General features: G+C 38.5%; 3 protein-coding genes across 9 annotated transcripts in view; 1 reads left to right on the top strand and 2 right to left on the bottom strand.

Moving 5' to 3' along the window:
- Positions 1–1408: 1408 nt before the first annotated feature.
- On the bottom strand, positions 1409–5836 carry LOC6561024 (far upstream element-binding protein 2). Of its 4 annotated transcripts, none has more exons than XM_032734523.2 (7): positions 5473–5836; positions 4257–5393; positions 3744–3908; positions 3170–3678; positions 2863–3103; positions 1954–2387; positions 1409–1642 (listed from the first exon to the last, which is right to left on the bottom strand). In XM_032734523.2, the coding sequence occupies exons 1-6, from the start codon at positions 5548–5550 to the stop codon at positions 1989–1991; spliced, it is 2529 nt and encodes an 842-aa protein (XP_032590414.1). In that variant the 5' UTR covers positions 5551–5836; the 3' UTR covers positions 1409–1642; positions 1954–1988. The 4 variants fall into 4 exon arrangements, with proteins under 4 accessions (XP_032590414.1, XP_032590415.1, XP_032590416.1 ...); XM_032734524.2 differs by having other exon boundaries at positions 1409–1588; XM_032734525.1 differs by lacking the exon at positions 1409–1642 and adding an exon at positions 1749–1895.
- Positions 5837–6170: 334 nt separating this feature from the next.
- On the top strand, positions 6171–6839 carry LOC6559905 (transmembrane protein 14 homolog). Its single transcript, XM_001986021.2, has 2 exons — positions 6171–6383; positions 6454–6839. Exons 1-2 carry the CDS (start codon positions 6308–6310, stop codon positions 6711–6713), a joined length of 336 nt encoding a protein of 111 aa, XP_001986057.1. The 5' UTR covers positions 6171–6307; the 3' UTR covers positions 6714–6839.
- A 1290-nt stretch (positions 6840–8129) lies between these two features.
- Positions 8130–18731, bottom strand: part of LOC6560826 (A disintegrin and metalloproteinase with thrombospondin motifs 8) — a 51047-nt gene continuing 40445 nt past the window's right edge. The window contains exons 8-15 of one of the 4 annotated variants that reach the window (XM_032734927.2): positions 15755–15897; positions 15495–15547; positions 13008–13134; positions 12405–12569; positions 12104–12335; positions 11892–11971; positions 10751–11640; positions 8130–8275 (exon numbers count right to left, since the gene is read on the bottom strand). In XM_032734927.2, the coding sequence (XP_032590818.1) occupies positions 8247–8275; positions 10751–11640; positions 11892–11971; positions 12104–12335; positions 12405–12569; positions 13008–13134; positions 15495–15547; positions 15755–15897 (1719 nt within the window). In that variant the 3' untranslated portion in view covers positions 8130–8246. Of the gene's footprint in view, positions 8276–9955; positions 11641–11891; positions 11972–12103; positions 12336–12404; positions 12570–13007; positions 13135–14378; positions 14435–15494; positions 15548–15754; positions 15898–18731 lie in introns of those variants that run through there. The other 3 variants (XM_032734929.2, XM_032734926.2, XM_032734928.2) reach the window with 3 other exon arrangements.

Genomic DNA, 18731 nt, shown 5'->3' with positions numbered 1-18731 from the left:
GACCTACTTTTATATATATATATATAGATATATGTATATGGTTTACGCATTAAAATGTTTATGGTTCGCATTGTAAGATTTGTAAGAAATACACAATAACAACAGAAGATCTTACCAATTTTCACGCATTTCTACGACTATCAAGAATTATTATTATTTGTAATTATCAATTTGTTTTCATTAGGGATTTCGGTTTTTTTTTTTGTAACTCTTATGAACTGGTTTGATGATCGGCCTCTGAAAGTATATGCTCTATATATATAGAATCGTTTAAATACAATATGAAATTGAACTCTTTCATATACATAGATATCGTTATACCACAACTTATCGTTATAGATCTTACCAAAAAATTATAGGTACAAATAGATTTGTGAATAAGGGAAAACAAAAACAAGAAAGAAAAAAAAAACATACAAAATGTGCCAACGGATTGCCAAGTTGTTTAGAGAGAGAGCATGCGGCAATCTGCGCTGAGGCCCTTATTGTTGTTTGTTGTTAAATGGTATGGGGCAGTTTATCAATCTGAACTGAAATCAAAATTATGTCTTAAGGATAATCAATGAACAATATATATTTATATATATGTATGGTATATGTCCTTAACTGAAATTTGAAAACAAAAGACGTTAAACACATTGTTATAGATCCAAATATCAATAAATGTGACATCGACATTTCTTCAGAACAACCGACCAGTTACATCGAAAAGGATTAAACAAAAAATAGAAATATCATTCTAGGCATATTTTGTTATACAAGACAATTTAAAATTTTACAGTTTGAAAAATCTTACCAGATCAGTTGAAACGTTGATCGTAGTATTTCACATTGAACAGTTTATAAATGTTTAATAATGTTTATGGGGATGTATTAAAACTAAGCTAAGTTAAAATGTATATGAAAGAAACGTTTTGTGGTATCAAAAGGTTTATAGGTAATATTTTTTGTTTTCTTGGTTTTTTTGTTTGTTTGTTGTCTTTCAATACACACACACGCACACACACACACTTCAACTTGGACATTGTTCTAAGTTGTGCATAAGTATGCTTCTAATTTGCTATAGTTGGCAGCTGTCGGAAGATGCCTAAATTGACGACGAAAGAAATTGTATGCATATTATGAAATTATATATGCATATATATATGAGTGAATGTGTGAATATATATATATATATATGTAAATACAACTAGTAATTTGTGAATTGTCCCAGAAATTTGTGTATCTGAACGTGGACAGCAACAGTAATTTGATTTTGTTTTTTCTTGTTTTGCTTTGTATGTTATAGAATTAATATTTCAGGCAATATCACTTAGAATCTAGGAGTGAAATTATAAGTTAAAAATAGAAACCAATGTAATTGGCATATAATTAAATACGTATATATATATATAAATATATATAGATATATGTATAATAAATTTACATTTATGCAAAGCGCGATGCATCAAGCTGCAAGTGTGCAAAATTGATTGATTGACTGTTTGATTGTTTGATTGATGGTTGTCTTGACTCTGCTGACTCTGCTCGATGTTATTGTTATTGCTCTTCTCGCTCATCTTTACGCGCTTCTCAATGTGTTTATTTGCTAATTTATTGGGGATAAAAGACATGGGATAGTAGAACAATTCATATGATTTCACTGCAAAGAGTTTTACGCATGGTAAACAAGAGATCGTTAGGTTTTCATACACATATACATAGTTTCGCAGGTAATTAATTATATATATATACAGAAGACAAGAATATATCGTAATAATACAAGAATTCATAAAGTACATATATTTATATATCAAATGAAGTAATCAACATGACAGGCATTAGGAAAGAAAGCGAAAGTAAAAAGTAATCAAGGCATCAATTGTGGCAGCAGCGAGCGAACACGCAACGTACCCCTGCATGTATACATATCGAGAATTTCTCGAGTGGATTCGAGTCGAGTGGTGTACTCACCATTTTCAAGGCACCCGCATCACAAACAGTCCCTCTTAATGTTTATCGTTCTTGTGTGATTTCTGCGATGGCTGTTGACCGGGTCCGCCAGCTGGCCCGCTGGGATAGCCGCCATAGCCTCCGCCCGGATAGCCACCGGGATATCCAGCTGGGGGACCACCGCCCTGTCCACCACCACCGCTGCCAGCTGCGCCGCCTTGTGGCTGGGGCGCCCCTTGTGGCGGATGACCCGCAGCAGCCGCTGCAGCATAATACTGTGAATATTGTGCATATTGGCTAGGAGTCATACCTTGGGCATAGCCACCGGCTGCTGCAGCGGCGGCCGCTGCTGCAGCTGCCGCAGCCGCTGCATTGGGCTGCTGCTGGTTCGGATTGGGGCCACCTTGATTTGGATTGGGCACGTTGCTGCCACCGCCAGCGCCAGCTCCGTTTTGCTGCACATGCAAATCAATCAAACAAATTAATTAGATGTCAGAAATGTGACAAGAGTTATATCAAGTATCAAGTATTGTGTATCTTATCTATTTTGTGATACGCTCTTTTCAAACATCATCATTTTGGCAGATTTTACATTAGTATGTTATATACGGATAATAACACCTAACGAAGTAGTCAATATATTTATAACAAATTGATTCACATACACAATCCTCGAACTATATTCCATTTATCCCACAAGAAATACTTTTTCAATGCGGTCGAGTCCGACAAATGCATTGCTTGCAGTCGAAATACAACTTTACTTTGCACAGAAACAGACAAGACAGACTTATTTTTACTAAACATCTGCACTACTTAAATTTACGCTTCTTTAGTGGGTACAGTTTGTTAATAATAATAAACTATTTGGTTTTACTTCAACCCTTTGTATTTTTGAGTTATTGAGAAATCTCAATTTTGAAGCTGTACCTTTGTCTTAAGTGTCTTTTCAATGGCTTCTGCTTCCTCGACTTTGCCCACACTGCGATAGTATTCCGCCCACTGCGCACTGTAGTCAGCACTATTGGCGCCGCTTTGCTGTTGTTGTTGCTGCTGCTGTGGTTGCTGCTGTTGCTGTGGTGCCTGTTGGCTGGGTCCTGCACCGCCAGCCGCCTGCTTAGCCTTCATCTGCTGCTCAATCATATCTGCCTCGCGATGGCAACCAATTTGTCTATAATTTGCAAGGGAGGCAGTTTAAGAATTTAACTGTTAAATTTGTGTTTATTTTTCCACTCACTTGTAGTATTCGATCCATTGAGCTGAGTAATCTTGACTGCCAGCGCCGGCAGCTGCACCTGCCTGACCTTGACCCGCCGCCATGGCCATCTGTTGTTGCTGGGCAGCGGCTGGATCCCAGCCACCCTGTTGTCCATAGGCGCCCCAGGGCTGCTGCTGTTGTTGCTGATAGGCGGCAGCAGCGGCTGCATTGGGATCGCCGCCTTGCATTTGGTTGCCACCGTAGCCACCCGGCTGCTGATTGTGGTGGGCATTGTTGCCGCCACCACCACCACCGCCGCCACCTCCGCCGCCGCCGCCACCACTGATGGGCTTTCTTGAGATTACCGTCAGTTCCATGTTGATCTTTTCGGAAATCATTTGACGTGCCGCTTCCACCTGATCGGTGGAGCCCTTGGATTTGAAGAGCTTCTCATTTGGCGGATTGCTGGCATTGCGATCCATTTCTGTATGCGCTCCCGACTGCTGGTTGATCAGCTTAATCGTCTCCCCGCCGCGTCCAATGACAATCTAAACCAGTTAAAATAGAATATGAACTTGTTGCAAGATCTAATTTAGAATCTAGTTTCACTTACGCCACACTTGGAGGCAGGCACCAGGAAGGTGATCTCCTCGCGACCGCCCTGTGCATGATTCACGCCATAGCCGTAGCCATAATTGGAGTTGTTGGAATCGCCGCCACCTTGACCGCCACCGCCGTTGCCGCCACCGTTGCCATTGCGATTCATTCCATTGCGTTGCTGGGGATAGAATTGAATCCACTTAATACTTGAATGCAGTTCATATAAGCGATTAACATAGATAAAAGACATTCTACAGCGAAAGAGCTTTCACTTTTGTTCCTAAAGCTATTCGATATCTCCTCACAGCACAATATTTTAATTAGTGAGGCTTTAGCTGCCATGCCAACTAGATTTGGTGTCGTATGACAATTTGTTAATCTTTGTAACCTCAGCGATCACATACTTAAATCCAAATGGTGGATTATTCATTGGAAGCTATTCCAATTTAACAGTATCAAATTCAGCGTTCGATAAATTAAAATAATACGGTTTCTACAAATAACATTATCTCTTGTAGCTGCTTACCATTACATTCTCGATGAGGCCGTCGATGGTGCGCTTGGCATCCTCCACCTGCTGGCGTGTGCCTTGGATGACGCAGCGGCGATCGCCCATCTCATCGTTCTTGCCCTGGATGAACTGCAGCTTGCAACCACATTCGGTTTGAATTTTACGTATCATGTCGCCACCTTTGCCAATGACGACGCCCACAGCAATTTTGGGTACGAAGACCTCGACGCTTTCGCCGCCGCTGCCATTGTTGAAGTTGTTGAAGTTCGGTTCGGAGCCACCGCCACCACCACCACCACCGCCAGAACCGCCGCCAGAGCGTCCGCCGCCCTGCTGCTGCTGGGATAATGCGTCCTTTTGGGCAATCAGATCCAGGACCATTTGCTTAGCGTGCTCCACCTTTTGCGGTACGCCGGAAATGCGCAGCGGTTTGATGACCTCCTGATTGGGTCCATCCTGGATGATGATCATGCGAGCACCCGTCTTCTCCTGCAACTGCTTGATTGTGTCGCCACCCTTGCCAATGACCAGACCCACCTTGGCACCCGGTATCATGATCTCCTGGTACGGCGGATAGCCACCAGGACCCGGCGGCGGCATATTAATGGTTAACAGCACCTCGCAGCTGCCATTGCCATTGCCGCCGGCACCATTCCGGCCAACCATCTGCTCCAGCATCTCACGGCCCTTGGTGCAGCTCTCGCGGGTGCCACGCAGTGTTATCACACGCTCCTGATCCTGCATCAGCTCCAGCTTAGCACCTGACTCCGCCTCCAGATGGCTGAGTGTATCGCTGCCGCTGCGTCCCACAAATGAGCTAACAATGCTCTCCGGGATGCGCACCTGTTCCTCGCATGTGGATGCTGGCCAGGCAGCCAAACGTGCCGCAACTGCCGCTGCTTGTGCAATGGCTTGAGTCATATTTGCGCCACTGCCTCCGCCACCGCCTCCTCCCCCGCTACCGCTGCTCATGTTAGAGTTGTTTTGGCCGTAGTCGGGACTGCCAAAGGAGCGCTTACAGTCGGGTCCGCTGTCGCCGTCATCATTATGCCGCTTAAAACTGTTACCACCGCCTCCGCCTACCCCTGCTGATGGACCACTGGAGTCACCACCTGCCTGTTGTTGAGGATTTGGTTGTATTTTTGCGGCAATCTGCATAAAGATGAAAACAACAACGAGAAAATTTCATTTTGGGGGCTCCTTTGGGTCTGCTGCCACTTCTTCTTCTTACCTGCTTGGCTCGTTGAATGGCAGCTGCCAATGCCTGAGAATGAACCAAACTCGCCTGTTGCGTCTGAAAATCACTCATATTTGCAGCGTTTCTTTCGTTTTTAGTCCAGTTGCTTTTGCCTGTTTATTTTTTCCTATAATTATTCTAATCGAATTGAAAAAAAAACGCCGACGCAAACTGACGACGTGCAACTGGAAAATTCAATAACCAATTTCACTGCGCGCGAGTTTTTAGTTTAGATCTTTTTGAAAATGTGCTTCCCGTTGTGTTTTTTGTTATCTATCACAAGCGTAAACGGTTTGTTAATGGTTTTGGCTCATAATAATTGCATCTGCTATAGTTTTACGTGGTTTTTTTTCCTGTGAAAATTATGCGCCCCAATATGAGTACACAGAGATGCTTATTTACCAACACTTTTTAACACATTTTCCAGCACTTGGCAGCAATGTGGTTGCATTTATATCGATAACAATAATGGGTATAACGATATTTCGCGGGAAAACATAAAATATATGTAATAAAATATACTACATGTATTTCAATAGATAAAATTTCCATTTCTAATAATTCAAACAACAATTAATCAATAAAATGGAAAGGAAATGCATTCAACTAAACGATATTTATGAGGTTAAGTTAATCGTGCTATCAAACAGTGTTCCCACTAATATCGTTCCCACTGTTTTGCTACGCATATTACAGGTTTTCTAACAAAAAAGAAAACAGCTGAGCTTTGTTCTTGCCAACAGAAGTCGATTTTGTTAGCACAAAATAAATAAATATTAAAACTTAAACATTTTTGTAAAGAGAACTGCAAAGTAGACACAAAATCAAAATGCCTATTGACTGGTTCGGTTATGCATACGCTGCCACAGTTGCAGCTGGTGGAATTATGGGTTATGCGAAGGCTGGTTAGTAAAAGCTAAATAAATTGCTAACACAAACTTTATTTTCTCACAAAACTCCTTTTACTGCAAACAGGTTCAATTCCTTCACTTGGAGCTGGCGTTGCCTTTGGCGCATTGCTTGGCTATGGCGCCCACTTAAACTCTGGGGATCCACCACGTCCATTGCTCCAATTGGGCACATCGCTCTTTCTGGCCGGATTGATGGGTGCTCGCTGGAATCGATCGGGAAAACTGATGCCAGCCGGCATTGTTTGTATGCTTTCAGTAGCTGCTTTGGTTAAGAACTTGCTCACTTATAATCGCTACTTGCCAATGCCAACGAAGGGCAATTAAAACCAACAGCAATTTACACTTAATGTCTGGGCCTGGATTGCTTGCCGAGAGATTTTTTTTAAATTAATTATTTTTTTTATGTATTTCCTCTATTATTTTGTGTGACTCAAATAAATTGTAAAAGGTTAAGGGACTTATGACTGTCAAAGATTTAATGATAATGAAGTCGAGCCGGACTGTTAGACAAATGTATACAAAACATTTGTATTTATTGTGCACAACAAGCCTAATTCTCTTTGCATAACATTTACTGGAATTCGCATGATTATTATTTGTAATCTTGCGATAAGATAGCCTGTTTAAACATTAAACTGGCCCACGCACGAAGGCATCCAAGTGCAACTGCCCTCAATTTTGTATAGTAAATTGAATACACATTTAATCGGCTCAGAGATGTTGATATCATGTTACCCGATTGCAGTAGCAATTGCGAAATCAACAAATCAGTGCATTTCAAAATCCGTTTACTTGTGACAAAGTTAATGCAATAAGAAAAATGTTTACGCATACCTACAAAAATTGATTCACCGTACAATTTTAACATGATTTTCTGAACAAGAATCGCGTTTTTAACTTTATATGCTGGATTAATCTTGAGGTCAAAACAAGAACAAAAAGCCCCCCAGGCATCAGTTGACAATTAATCAGTCAACCAGGTTTTCAGAGATAAACAGCTCATTTATTTATGTATATGTATATGTTTTTATTTAATGAATATTCTTAAATTATGATTTTGTTTGCTTGCATGTGTTTATGTGTGTGTGTGTGATAAATGTACAGTTTCAATTTATATGATTTCCAGTTGTCTAGATCTAAAACTTACACATTATTATTAAGCTATTTTATTCTTACAATGAAAGGATAATGCAATTTTTAAAATTTTTTTGATCGCATTAACAATGCACAACTTTTCTACATTTTGAATACGACAACAATGATTGGAATTGCAAGTTTTTCTTGTAGGCAAAATGCGGCTAATTAGTTAAATGAAATTTTTCACAACTTTTCAAGCAAATTTTCTATAAAAAAAAGATAAATATTGTTAGTTAAGTATACAAATTATCTTTTATCACAATGGAAAATTGGAAATCCTTTAGGAATAATTTATCAAATTGTTTATGCTTGTTTTAAATACCAATGTGAATGCGTATCAGCTTTTTACAGAATCATATGTTATTATACAAAATATGATATTGTCTTTAATTATACATTTTACATTACATAATATATATATTCTATTCATATGTATTCAAAAATTTTCACTTAGTTGGGTGCGTGTTTTTCTCATTTGATTTTCTCATTTGTTTTTTTTTTTAACAGAAAATAAAATACAATATTTTTAAATTAGTTGTTACTAAAAACTAAAAACAAATCAATAGTATTTATATAATATTAATAAAAATAAAAATTCTATCTAAAAACACAATTTGCTCAACTGCAAATTAATTTGTATTTGTTCAAATTTCAATGGCATAACCAAACCGACCAAGTGTGCCAATTCCAAAACGTGTCTCTCTTCAAGGTCGCAGTGCACTAAAACGGAAACAGCTTCCAGTTAACCACTAAAGGAACAACAAAATAAAAGACAACAAGATTAATAAAAATGCTTTTAAATGTTATGCAATAAAATGTTAGCCGTGCAGAGGATGAGAAATGTTTGCAGTTTTTTGGTTTTATGGTCTTAAAAAAAAAGTAATCATTGCAGACGCCGCCAGACGCCCTTTTTTTTTTTGGTGTGTTTATGTTTATGTGCCACCATTTCTCAATTAAATCGCTAATTTGTGTTCCACATTCCATGCGTATCCAATAGCCAAATTTTATTATATTTTTCTTGCGTTTTCTTGATATCGCTAGATATATGTATATATTGTTGATATAGTTGATTTTATTTTTAGTATGCAATATGCGATTGGTTTTTATAGGTTTTTAGTTGATTTTTACGCCATGCCATTTTGCAATCCATTTCCAAAGGATTTTGGATCAAATACACCTTAATTTCTACGTTTTTATATGTTTTGCCGGCTTTCATTGATGTGTATACATGTATGTATATAGATGTGTGTGCGTGTGTGTTTGTGTGTATATGTGTGTGTATAAGACGAAATGTATACGTATGTGTGTAAATATGTATGTGTGCGTATTTTAATTACCAATTTGTGTCTGCATTGGTTTTTCGCATTATATATGTATGTGTATGCAATGCAATTTCGAGAGACAGGACGAGAGCTTTAGAAAGTTGAAGTTGAAATTCGAGATGGCAATTTAATGATTTGTTGTATCAGCAGCGATGGGTTTTTCGAATTTTATAGCGCATATGATAGATATCTGGCAAGCCGTATGAAGATTCTAATGAAAATGTCAATAAATGACCGGGTTTTGAGAATGACATCTGAGTGTGATGCTAGTATTCAGTTATATAGTCAGATATATATATATTTTTAAAATACTTGTTCGCAATTGCAATAGGTGACCATTTTGAATAGGAATAATGTAAATAAGTTTTGTATATAAAATATTTAAAATATTACTGTAAAATTGTTCATGCTAAGTTCATAACTACGTTTTCAAGCACTACTTTTTTGGACTACTACAAATGTAGTCCATACTACGATTTTCAAATGTTTTTTTTTCAAATAGTTAAAAAATGTTTTATTTTTTTTTTGGAGATGCTCGGTAATGGTCGAGTTTTGCAAGTCATGCGGCAAATGCTTAAAGTATTTAAAACGATATTACAACTAAATGGCCAATAACGAATGCGAATTGGTAAACTATAAGCCTCAAATACCGATTATATCTATGTATGTAGTATAGAGCAGGCAGCAAATACCACTACAATTGTATTTTTAGAATATATTCCCTTTTATTTATTGTTTGTTTAACGGCAAAGCTTTTAGACTACGAAAATAACGGGTTGATTGCTTGTTCTTACCGCACGAAGGGAGCAAATAACAAACGGAACAGATATCAGATCGCAGATTGCAGGGGTACAGTTAGGTTTCTGTGCGTGTATCTGACTTGTCTGTATGTGTGAGTCTGTGTCTGTGCCTGGATCTGTATCTGTGTGTGTGTGTTTGTGTGTGGAATACTTTAAGAGGTATGCAGAGAGTTACAGTTACAGTTACAGTTTCTGACTGGTTTGTTCGTTGGCAGTGTTGGAAAGTTGTTGCTGAAGCAGGTCCCCGCTTACACATTATACATATAGTATATAGTAGTAATAGTAAATGTAGCAGTGTTTTTTGTTGTTGTTGTTGTTTTTTTGTGGTTTTTCTGTTCTTTTTTTTGCGCCACATTTGTTTTGCCTTCTGTTACCCTTTACATGACTCGTGTGCGGCGTATCAGTTTTTGTGTTTTGATTTTGGGTTTTCTGGGCGTTGTGGGGCCATTTGGTGACTGTTGTTGTTGTTGTTGAAGCTGTTGTATGGCTGTTGTTGTTGTTGTGCTTGGTTCATTGTCCAACACCGTTGGCAAATTGTTGGTATTGTCGCCAATGTAATTGGTTGCATATGAAGGCGATGTCTGTTCTTGTTGTTGTTGATGTAGCAACTGCTGCTGCTGTTGTTGTTGTTGACTATGGTTATGACTATTGCTACTAACTTTATTACTACTATTTTTGTTTTGTGTAATACTACTGCGATTTAGCGTACGTTTTAAAAATTGACTGCCATCGAATTTATGCCGATGTTGTTGCTGTTGCTGTTTTTCTTGTTGCTTCTGTTGCTGTTGTTGTTGTTGTTGTGTGCTGCCCGCTTTTGTTGTTGATGAGCTGACGGAGGTGGACACCGATGTAGTGGTGGCTGTTACCGCACCATCCAGTGTTGGTAAATGCAATGCTTGAAATTTTTTAAAGTATGCATCGAATATCGATGATGTTGTTTTCAATTTTGTTGTTGTTGTTGTTGGCGTTGGCGCTGGTTTGGCTGCTGTTGTTGCTGATGCTGTGCTTGTTGTTGTTGGTGTTGACAATTGTTGTTGTTGTTGTTGATGTTGCAGTGTTGTCAAGTGTCGTGGTTGTTGTTGTTGTTGTGAGTGAAACTTACGTTTTTGCCGCTCAATTGCTTCATTGATCTCAATGCCGGCATTGGCCTCGTTTTCCTCATCAACTAGTTGTTGTTGTTGCTGTTGTCGCTTGTTGACTTCTTCGCTGTTGTTGTTGTTGCTGTTTTGTTCTTTAGCGCCAATTTGGTTGCTGGTGTTGCTGTTGGTGGTGGCACTATAATTTGGAATTTGTTTTTGTACCAAGGGAATTGAATATTGTACATTGGACTCTATTTTGGACTGAAGTTGTTGCTGTTGTTGATGTTGTTGTTGTGATTGTGATTGTTGTGGCGTTTGTTCTTGTATCAAGTGAAAATAGTATTCAATTTGTTTGCGTAATTCATGTGTATAGAATTGAAATATATTTGGTGTTTGTGTTGTTGTTAATGTTATTGGGGATGGTGTTGTGGTTGTTGTTCTGGTTGTTGGTGTGTAATGTGAGCCACTGTTGCTGCGGCTGCTGACGCTGCTGCTGGTGTGCGTTTTGACCATAACACCGCCATTTTGTAGCCACTGCGATTGAGTGTTCAGTAATGCCAAATTATCATTGCTGCCAGTGTTGAACAGTCGTCGTAAATACTCGAAAGATTTTGATTTGTCTGTCGTTGTCAATTTTCTTGTTGTTCTCGTGGGTGTTGTTGTTGTTGGCGGGGTGTCAACGGCGTCGGCAGCAGCAGCAGCAGCCGCGACAGAGCTCTGCTGTATATTATTATCCTGCTCATTAGCATCCTGCTCCTCACTACTAGTACTACTGTTGCTCTCTGTTTGGTTATCATCATCATCTTCGATATCGCTTTGGCTCTCATCTTCTTGGGATTCGTTCTCCTCACTACTATTTTCAGTGTCCTTTGTCGATTCGCTGTTTGCATCGTTCTTATTCTGGCTGATTTTACTAATGTGTTGTGTTTGTTGTTGTTGTTTTTGGCATTTGTGGTGTTTGTGTTTATTATTGTTGTTGTTGTTTTTGTGGTTGTTGTTGTTTGTTGATATTTGTAAAGGTGTAAAAGGTTTGCATATTAAAATATGATATTTTTTGTGTGTTTTTCTTTGTACTCAAAAATTACATTGCTTCTTAGATTAGAACTCTAAACTTACACAACCAACTACGCAAATACAGTCGCTAAATGCAAAAGTTGTACTTACTTGTATACTAAACGGTAATTATTTCCATAGTCGGGGATTATGTTTGAGGGCAGTGGGGTGCAGCGACCATCCAGGCAGTGCTAAGGATTGTTTAAGAGGGTACAACATTTAAATGAGAACTGTTGAATAACTGACAACTTGCGATAGATTTATCAACGTTTCTTTGATTTTGGTGTAATAAATAAAACAGAAATAGAGCTGTCCATACTTACATAACCATTACCGCAGGCGGATCCCTCCGCTGCCGGTCTGTAGGCGACACAGTAGCCCGTCTGTGCATCGAAGCAGAAGAGCTGGGCACAGACGCGTTCGTCTTTGAAGCAGGCATAAGTGCCCCGATCTCGCCGGCACTGCGCATCCAGGGAGAGCAGAGTGCCCGGCAAGGATCTGCCCAAGGCGCTATCCTCATGTGGTGCATTGTGCAGGCAGGTCGCAGTGTCTCCACTTTAAATGAGGTTAGTCGAGGTTAGTTCAACTGTAACCAGGGGCTTTACTGATTGCTTGTGGACTCACTTGAGGAAATGATGGAAGCTCTGCACAGTACAAGCGGACCAACGAAAGCCGCGCTCCGTGTGACGCAAGTCGGACATTATGTAGCCATCCTCCCAGCGGCAGCGTTGAGCTCCAGGTCCACCCAGATAGCTGGGCGGTGGCGAGCCGTCGTGCACGGCTCCCAATCTTCAAGCAGACGTGAGGGGGGAGAGAGAGAGAGGAAAGGGTAGAGTTGAGAGTTGGACTTGATTGAGTTGCGTGAATATATCAATAAAATGTTAATTGATTAATTGCACAGCGAATGATGTCAAACGGAAATGCAAACAAGTTTTTTTTTTTTTGTTCAACTCCAGTTTTTGCTAAGCACCGGAAATTAATAGTATTTTTTTATATGTCTTTTGGACTTCGGCGTTAAATAGAGTGGAAGTGGTGTAGAAAAAAACATTCCAAGTAACGAAAAAGAAAAAATCCATCAGCAGTTCCGTTTGAGAGATGATAATGAGTTTGTATGCAGATCTCATACATATAGTTTATTTTTTATTTGGTTAATAATTGTGGGATTTTTAAGTTAAGTAATAGAAAAAAACATTTGAAAAATAGTAAAAAAGAAAGGTAACTACTTACAAGTGTCCCACTTCGTGGGCAGCCACGATGATGCCACTGAAGCCGCCGGTGTCTTCGATAATGGCAACGCTATTCACCTTCTCCAGACGCTTGTTAACCACGCAGGCGCCACCAACATAGGCAAAGCCTGTGGGCCAAGATACGTTTTGGCGAAAACAGAAATGAAAATTAGGCAATTAGCTTTGGTCAGCCAGCAGGAAGTTGACTAGTAGTAGTCAATTTTAACTAGTCAATTTTAACTAGTAGTAGTCGCTACTTGTCGACGCAGTTATTAAATACAAAAAATAAAAGCCGACGCTCGCCTTTTTTTTTTTGCAATTTGTTTTTACTTTCAAATTTCGATGTGGCCTAAACGACGTTTATCTTTTTATATAATAACTGCCTTTGTAATATGCATATGTGTGTTTGTCAATGCTCGAGGTGTGTGCGCCACTTCTGTGGTATGTATTGTATATGTATGAAGATGTGTGTCAATACAAATCACCAGTTAGTTCAGTTAAGTGTTAATACTTAAGTTAAATCTTAGTTACAATTGTAGTTTTAGTGCCAAAGCAAAACTAGCTGTAGAAACCATATTAAAGCTCATATTTGATTTCTTAAGAAATATATTTAATTAAGCCTTAAATAGTTATTGTATTTTAATAAAGATAATATAGAAAGGTTGTTCAGTACTTTCTGTAAAAATCTGAAAATTTATGATAAAATATATATATACACATTTATAAGGTCAATTTAAAGTCAGCAAATGATTTGTGCCTTGTGGACATGCATATAGCACAGTGGTCAGAAGAGGATTACAAATATATATCATTCAAGAACAGAAAGATAATCATCGTAAGCAAAAGATGAGCGAGAAATGCGCAGAAAACATATATAAATATATACAAATATATATATATATATATATATATAAACATCAAGAAATATAGTAAAATATCATTGTACAGTTTGAGCAGCTTTGCAGAGTAGAGTTTGTGAGGCACATGTGAACAGATTCCTGTTGCTCCTGATGGAGTTGTTGATCAATCCATTTTCTTTTGCTGTACAAAATGCGTGCGACACAAAACATATAAATTAAGTTCACGCCACAAAAAAAAAACACATTGAATAGAGTAAGTAGAGAATACAAAATGCAGAGACACAAACAGAGAGAGAGAGAGAGAGAGAGAGAGAAAAAAGGAGACAAAGAGACGTGCATGAAATTCAATTAAATTGGCTTGATTTTAGATGATGGAGCGACGCTTTAAGTTTGTTTCGGCGGTTGCCGCCTTTAATGTTATTTTTTTTTTTATTTTCGCATTTATCTGTACATTGTCAGCGAACAAATTGTAGTTGTAGTTGTTGTTGTTGTTAAGTGTTTTAGTTTTTTACCTGCGGTACCGCGATTACATTCACCAAATGCGGAGGTGCGACGGCACATATCAAGTCTGCGGGCGAAAATGGTTCAAAATGCGTAGATTTGAGTACGGATTCGATTTCTTACATATGTAGGACCAGTATGTACATAAATTAAATTGATAGTCTTTTTTTTTTTTTTTTTTGGGGCGTGCCCACAATAGAGAAGCAAAAACTTATAGTTGGAGCAGCACAGCAAAAAGTTTATGAGCCAATTCGATATTTGGTCGGGTCAGAAGAAGACAATAAAAAAGAGTTGCCTAATAAAAAAACTCGAGAGTACGCAAAAAAAAAAATGTAAATCATAAATAGGATAGGTGTAAAATAAAAAAATTAAAGACAGCAAAAATATAATGCTATTTTCATAAAAATATTAAGTTAAGACTAGTTATAAATTATGATTTTTGAACTAAAGAAGAATAATTAAAACTAGACTTTAACTACTACTACTATAAATACTTTTGACTACGTGTTAAGTTAATGTTAATTGTCTATCTTTCTTTAAAAATAAGGCGTTAAAATTATAACAATATCTAGACCAAAATATGTGTTTAAAACAACTACCAATGTCATAACACAGAAAAAAAATGGTTAACTTATGCATATAAAATCAGCTACCCAAATGCAGCAACCAAAAAGGCAAACGATATGTTTTTTGTAAAATACTCAACCGGTTTAAATGGCTTGTGAGCAACCCGCTCCTCAAATTAGATGAAGTAACGCCTCGAATTTAACTCGAATTTGTATCTTTTACTAAGATGTCGATGTGTGTGCGTATCTGTGTGTTTGTGTGTGTGTTTGTGTGTGTGTGTGTGTGTTTATGCAAATGTGTGTATTTTTAAGACCCACACGCAGTTTTTAGGTAACTTGGTTAAGTGTTTTTTCTAGTGCAAATTACGAGAATGTAGCAACAAACTAGTCGAAACTTTTGTAACTAACAGCTCTGAGATGTTAAAAACCAATATGACATTTGTACGCGTGTAATTGTGTGTGAGAGTGTGTGTTTGTTGGTTGGTTGGTTGGTAGGTTGGCATGTGTGTGGTCTTTGGTAATTCATAATAATTGTATTTAGAATTTGGTTGATTCTTTTACCCGCTGTGCCTTTGGTGCAACGGCCGCCTTTACGCCTGCGACACATATCATACCTGCGCATAAGTAGACGACATTATATATATGAATTTTAGATAGATGAAATATAGAGTATAGAGTATAAAGAGTAGAGTGTAGGAGTGACTAGGGAAGCCCTTTCAGTTGGTGGCTGCTAAACAAAACATTGCTGCTGCTGATCGAATCTGCAAGAATACACAAGAATACACCATAACAGGCTGTGCCCATTCACAGCCACTACTCACTTTGTGATCGCCACGGCAATATCGTAGACGGGCAGACGACGCTCCCGGAACAGATACTTGCCCATGTCCGTCAGTGCGGCAGCGGAATCAATGGCATCACGGCCAACACGATTACGTTCCAGATAGGGCGTGGCATCGCGACCCTGCAAGAAAGGAAAGACCAATCAACATTTGTGAGAAAGATTAAAACTAGTTATGAATATATCCATTATTATTATTAAATAGTTTTTAGTTAATGTTTGGAAAATGATCAGAAATCAAAGTAATTAATTTGGCTTACTTCTCACATTCCACTTTTCATACCACTCCGTTAAATACCACACCTCGTCTTACCTCATATCAACCATTAGCCGTTAATCTGCCAACTTTAGCATTTGAAATTGGCAAACAGATAAGCAAATAACAAATAAATGTTTAGGGTTCCCTGGAGGTCTTTAGCCTTTAATGAAAACTATCGCCCATTAGGCGAGACGTATTTGAGCTTCTTATGCAATATGGCTTAGTATTTGACATCAGACAAACAAACAAATGGCAAATCACCAAATTTATGGCCCACAGAAAGGCTAAAACTGTCCAACACTTTTGGCGTAGGCAGCAGCACAGTTGCAGTGATGGGCGAGGGTGTTGAGAGGGGGTGCCTCATTTAAATGGAGTATGGCGGAATTCGTAAGCGAAACGGAAACAAGTGAACGTGAAAAACGTGCCTCATGCCGGCTGCATGAGACAGATCCGATAAAAAGAGGCGACGATGCCACAAATGAAAATGAAAATGAAAATGGGAAATGGTGTCGCGTGTTGCAAGTGCGGACGGTGCAAAGTCAAAGTCGTGTGCAAACTCTCTTACAAAAACTAGTTGCAATTGTGCGTTATATAATTTGTGGCTGCAACAGCTGCTTCTCCCCCAGGCAACTTTCAGCTGTTTTGTGCTGCTCATGCAACAACAACAACAATTATCGTGACTAAGGGGCGGTATTTCTTGGTGTGTGTGTTTGTGTTTTTGTTTGAATTGACAGCTACATAAATTATTATAACACAATTGTCAATCATGTCAGGCCCTAGGCTAATCAATATGTTAATACCTTGCCATAATCTAAGTACACATATAAACAGTAGAACCTGTTCGACAGGCCCCAAAGTGCAGGTGATAAAAGCAAGCTAAGTGTCAAAGATATGGATATGGATTTCTAGCAGCCAGCGAGTTTGATTTGCAATTGAAGCAACAAATGTATCTATAAGATACTCAGCTATAATGTGACTGCGCTTCGGTCGTCGAGTGTCGCGCCAAAGCTATTTGATATATGCCACCACTCACTCACAAAGGGGATAGAATATATAGATCTTAAGATTGTTTATAATACCTGCATTATCGACGTTTATGAACCTGCAGTCAAAATAAGACAGATTTATACACATATGAATTGTGTTTATAGCTATTTCAGGAATGAGGAAACCAAGCAAATTTAAATTTTTGGTCCACGGTGCAATGACAATTTTGCGTAATTGTTGTCAGTGAATATCAATCACAGTTCACACATTTAAATTCCGCCAAGTGGCACTCAATGGTATTTTTTGTTGTTATTATTTTTTTTTTGGTTTTTTCTTGTTCTACTTGGGCTTCGGCTTCGTCTTCGATGTAGAGTAATTCGCACTTTGTGCCGACTCGTGGCACACACTAAATAAATTGACAATTCGACATATTGATCAATTGTTAGTGCGCGCACGTCTCCCAACTCAAACTCGAAAATATTTGGTAATTTTTCGACTAAAAAACGATCAAGAATTTTAAATGTTCCGGCGGCGACCTTGGCGCACAGCATTTGGGAAAGGCGATGTGCGTCAAATGTTGCCGCTGGGAAGTATATCGTTTGATAAATCAGATCAGATAATTTATAATATTGCAGCTGATACAGACGCTGATTAAGGTTGGTTATTCCAAATTGAAGTGGCTGCTGCATCATTGAAGGCCTCTCGACTGTGAGGATCACTTCAGTTTGCATTTACGAGGGCAGCTAATGCATTGCATCCAATAACCAACAATTTTGTTTGAGTTTGACTGAGTTCAACGCTTCAGACATGGCTTATAAAGTTTGGGCTTACATTGCTGTCGAATGCAAGCAGTTTCAGTTTCGGTTTGAGTTTTAATGCCATACAAGAACTTTAGGAATGTGTATCATGTAATTTAAAGTTGGCTAGTTATGTATGTGATGAAGAAGAATTATGCACCTCAACATTTTTTTTACTAAACTATCTTTCACAAACAAACTAAGCACTTGATATTACACATACATCAATCAATAACAAAAAACCATATACTTTCGCAGAACAGCTGGTCTGTTAACAAATCAAAGCGTGACACATTTATTTTTGCCGCTGTGTAGCACATTTGTTTTACTTAAATCAAACTTGTCAAAAGTTCATGGGAACATGGGAAAACGTAACTTGAGGAAAAGTCACGTCTGCGCCTGCGGACCACCAACGGAGAGTTGCAGACAAAAGCTACTGGTCACTTGAGCGTTTGAAGAGCCCTGAATGTGACTTGAGTTGGCAGTTACACAATGCAAATGTAGTCGGTAGCATTTTGCATCTGCAAGATACTTCAAATAGCCGGCACGAATATTGCACTCCATTAGGCGAGAGTAATTTGTCAAGTAATCTAATTTGTGTGTGCCAGTTTCCATTAGAAATATTACACATACGAGCCGTGGCAAATGATTTTCATTTTATTTATTTCTATTTGTATTTTTTGTTTTTAGTTTTTGGGTGCCTCCACATTAATAGCTCTTTGCATGTGTACCAGATACGAGCAGTACCTAAAATGTAGCCAGGCTGGCAACTGGGAGACCGGTTTGCCTTTCCCAAAAATGGATGTAGTTTTGTTTTTATATATTTTTATTTGTATTTTTGTTTTATTTTATTTTATTTTTATTTGTATTTTTTTTTTTTTGGCTGTCTCAGAAAATGTTGCAATGGCTTTTGT

Source organism: Drosophila grimshawi, unplaced genomic scaffold, assembly GCF_018153295.1.
Source record: "Drosophila grimshawi isolate 15287-2541.00 unplaced genomic scaffold, ASM1815329v1 contig_1367, whole genome shotgun sequence".
Taxonomy (NCBI): Eukaryota; Metazoa; Arthropoda; class Insecta; order Diptera; family Drosophilidae; genus Drosophila; species Drosophila grimshawi.
Note: the sequence above shows the minus strand (reverse complement) of the source record. Positions and strands in the feature narration are given on the sequence as shown.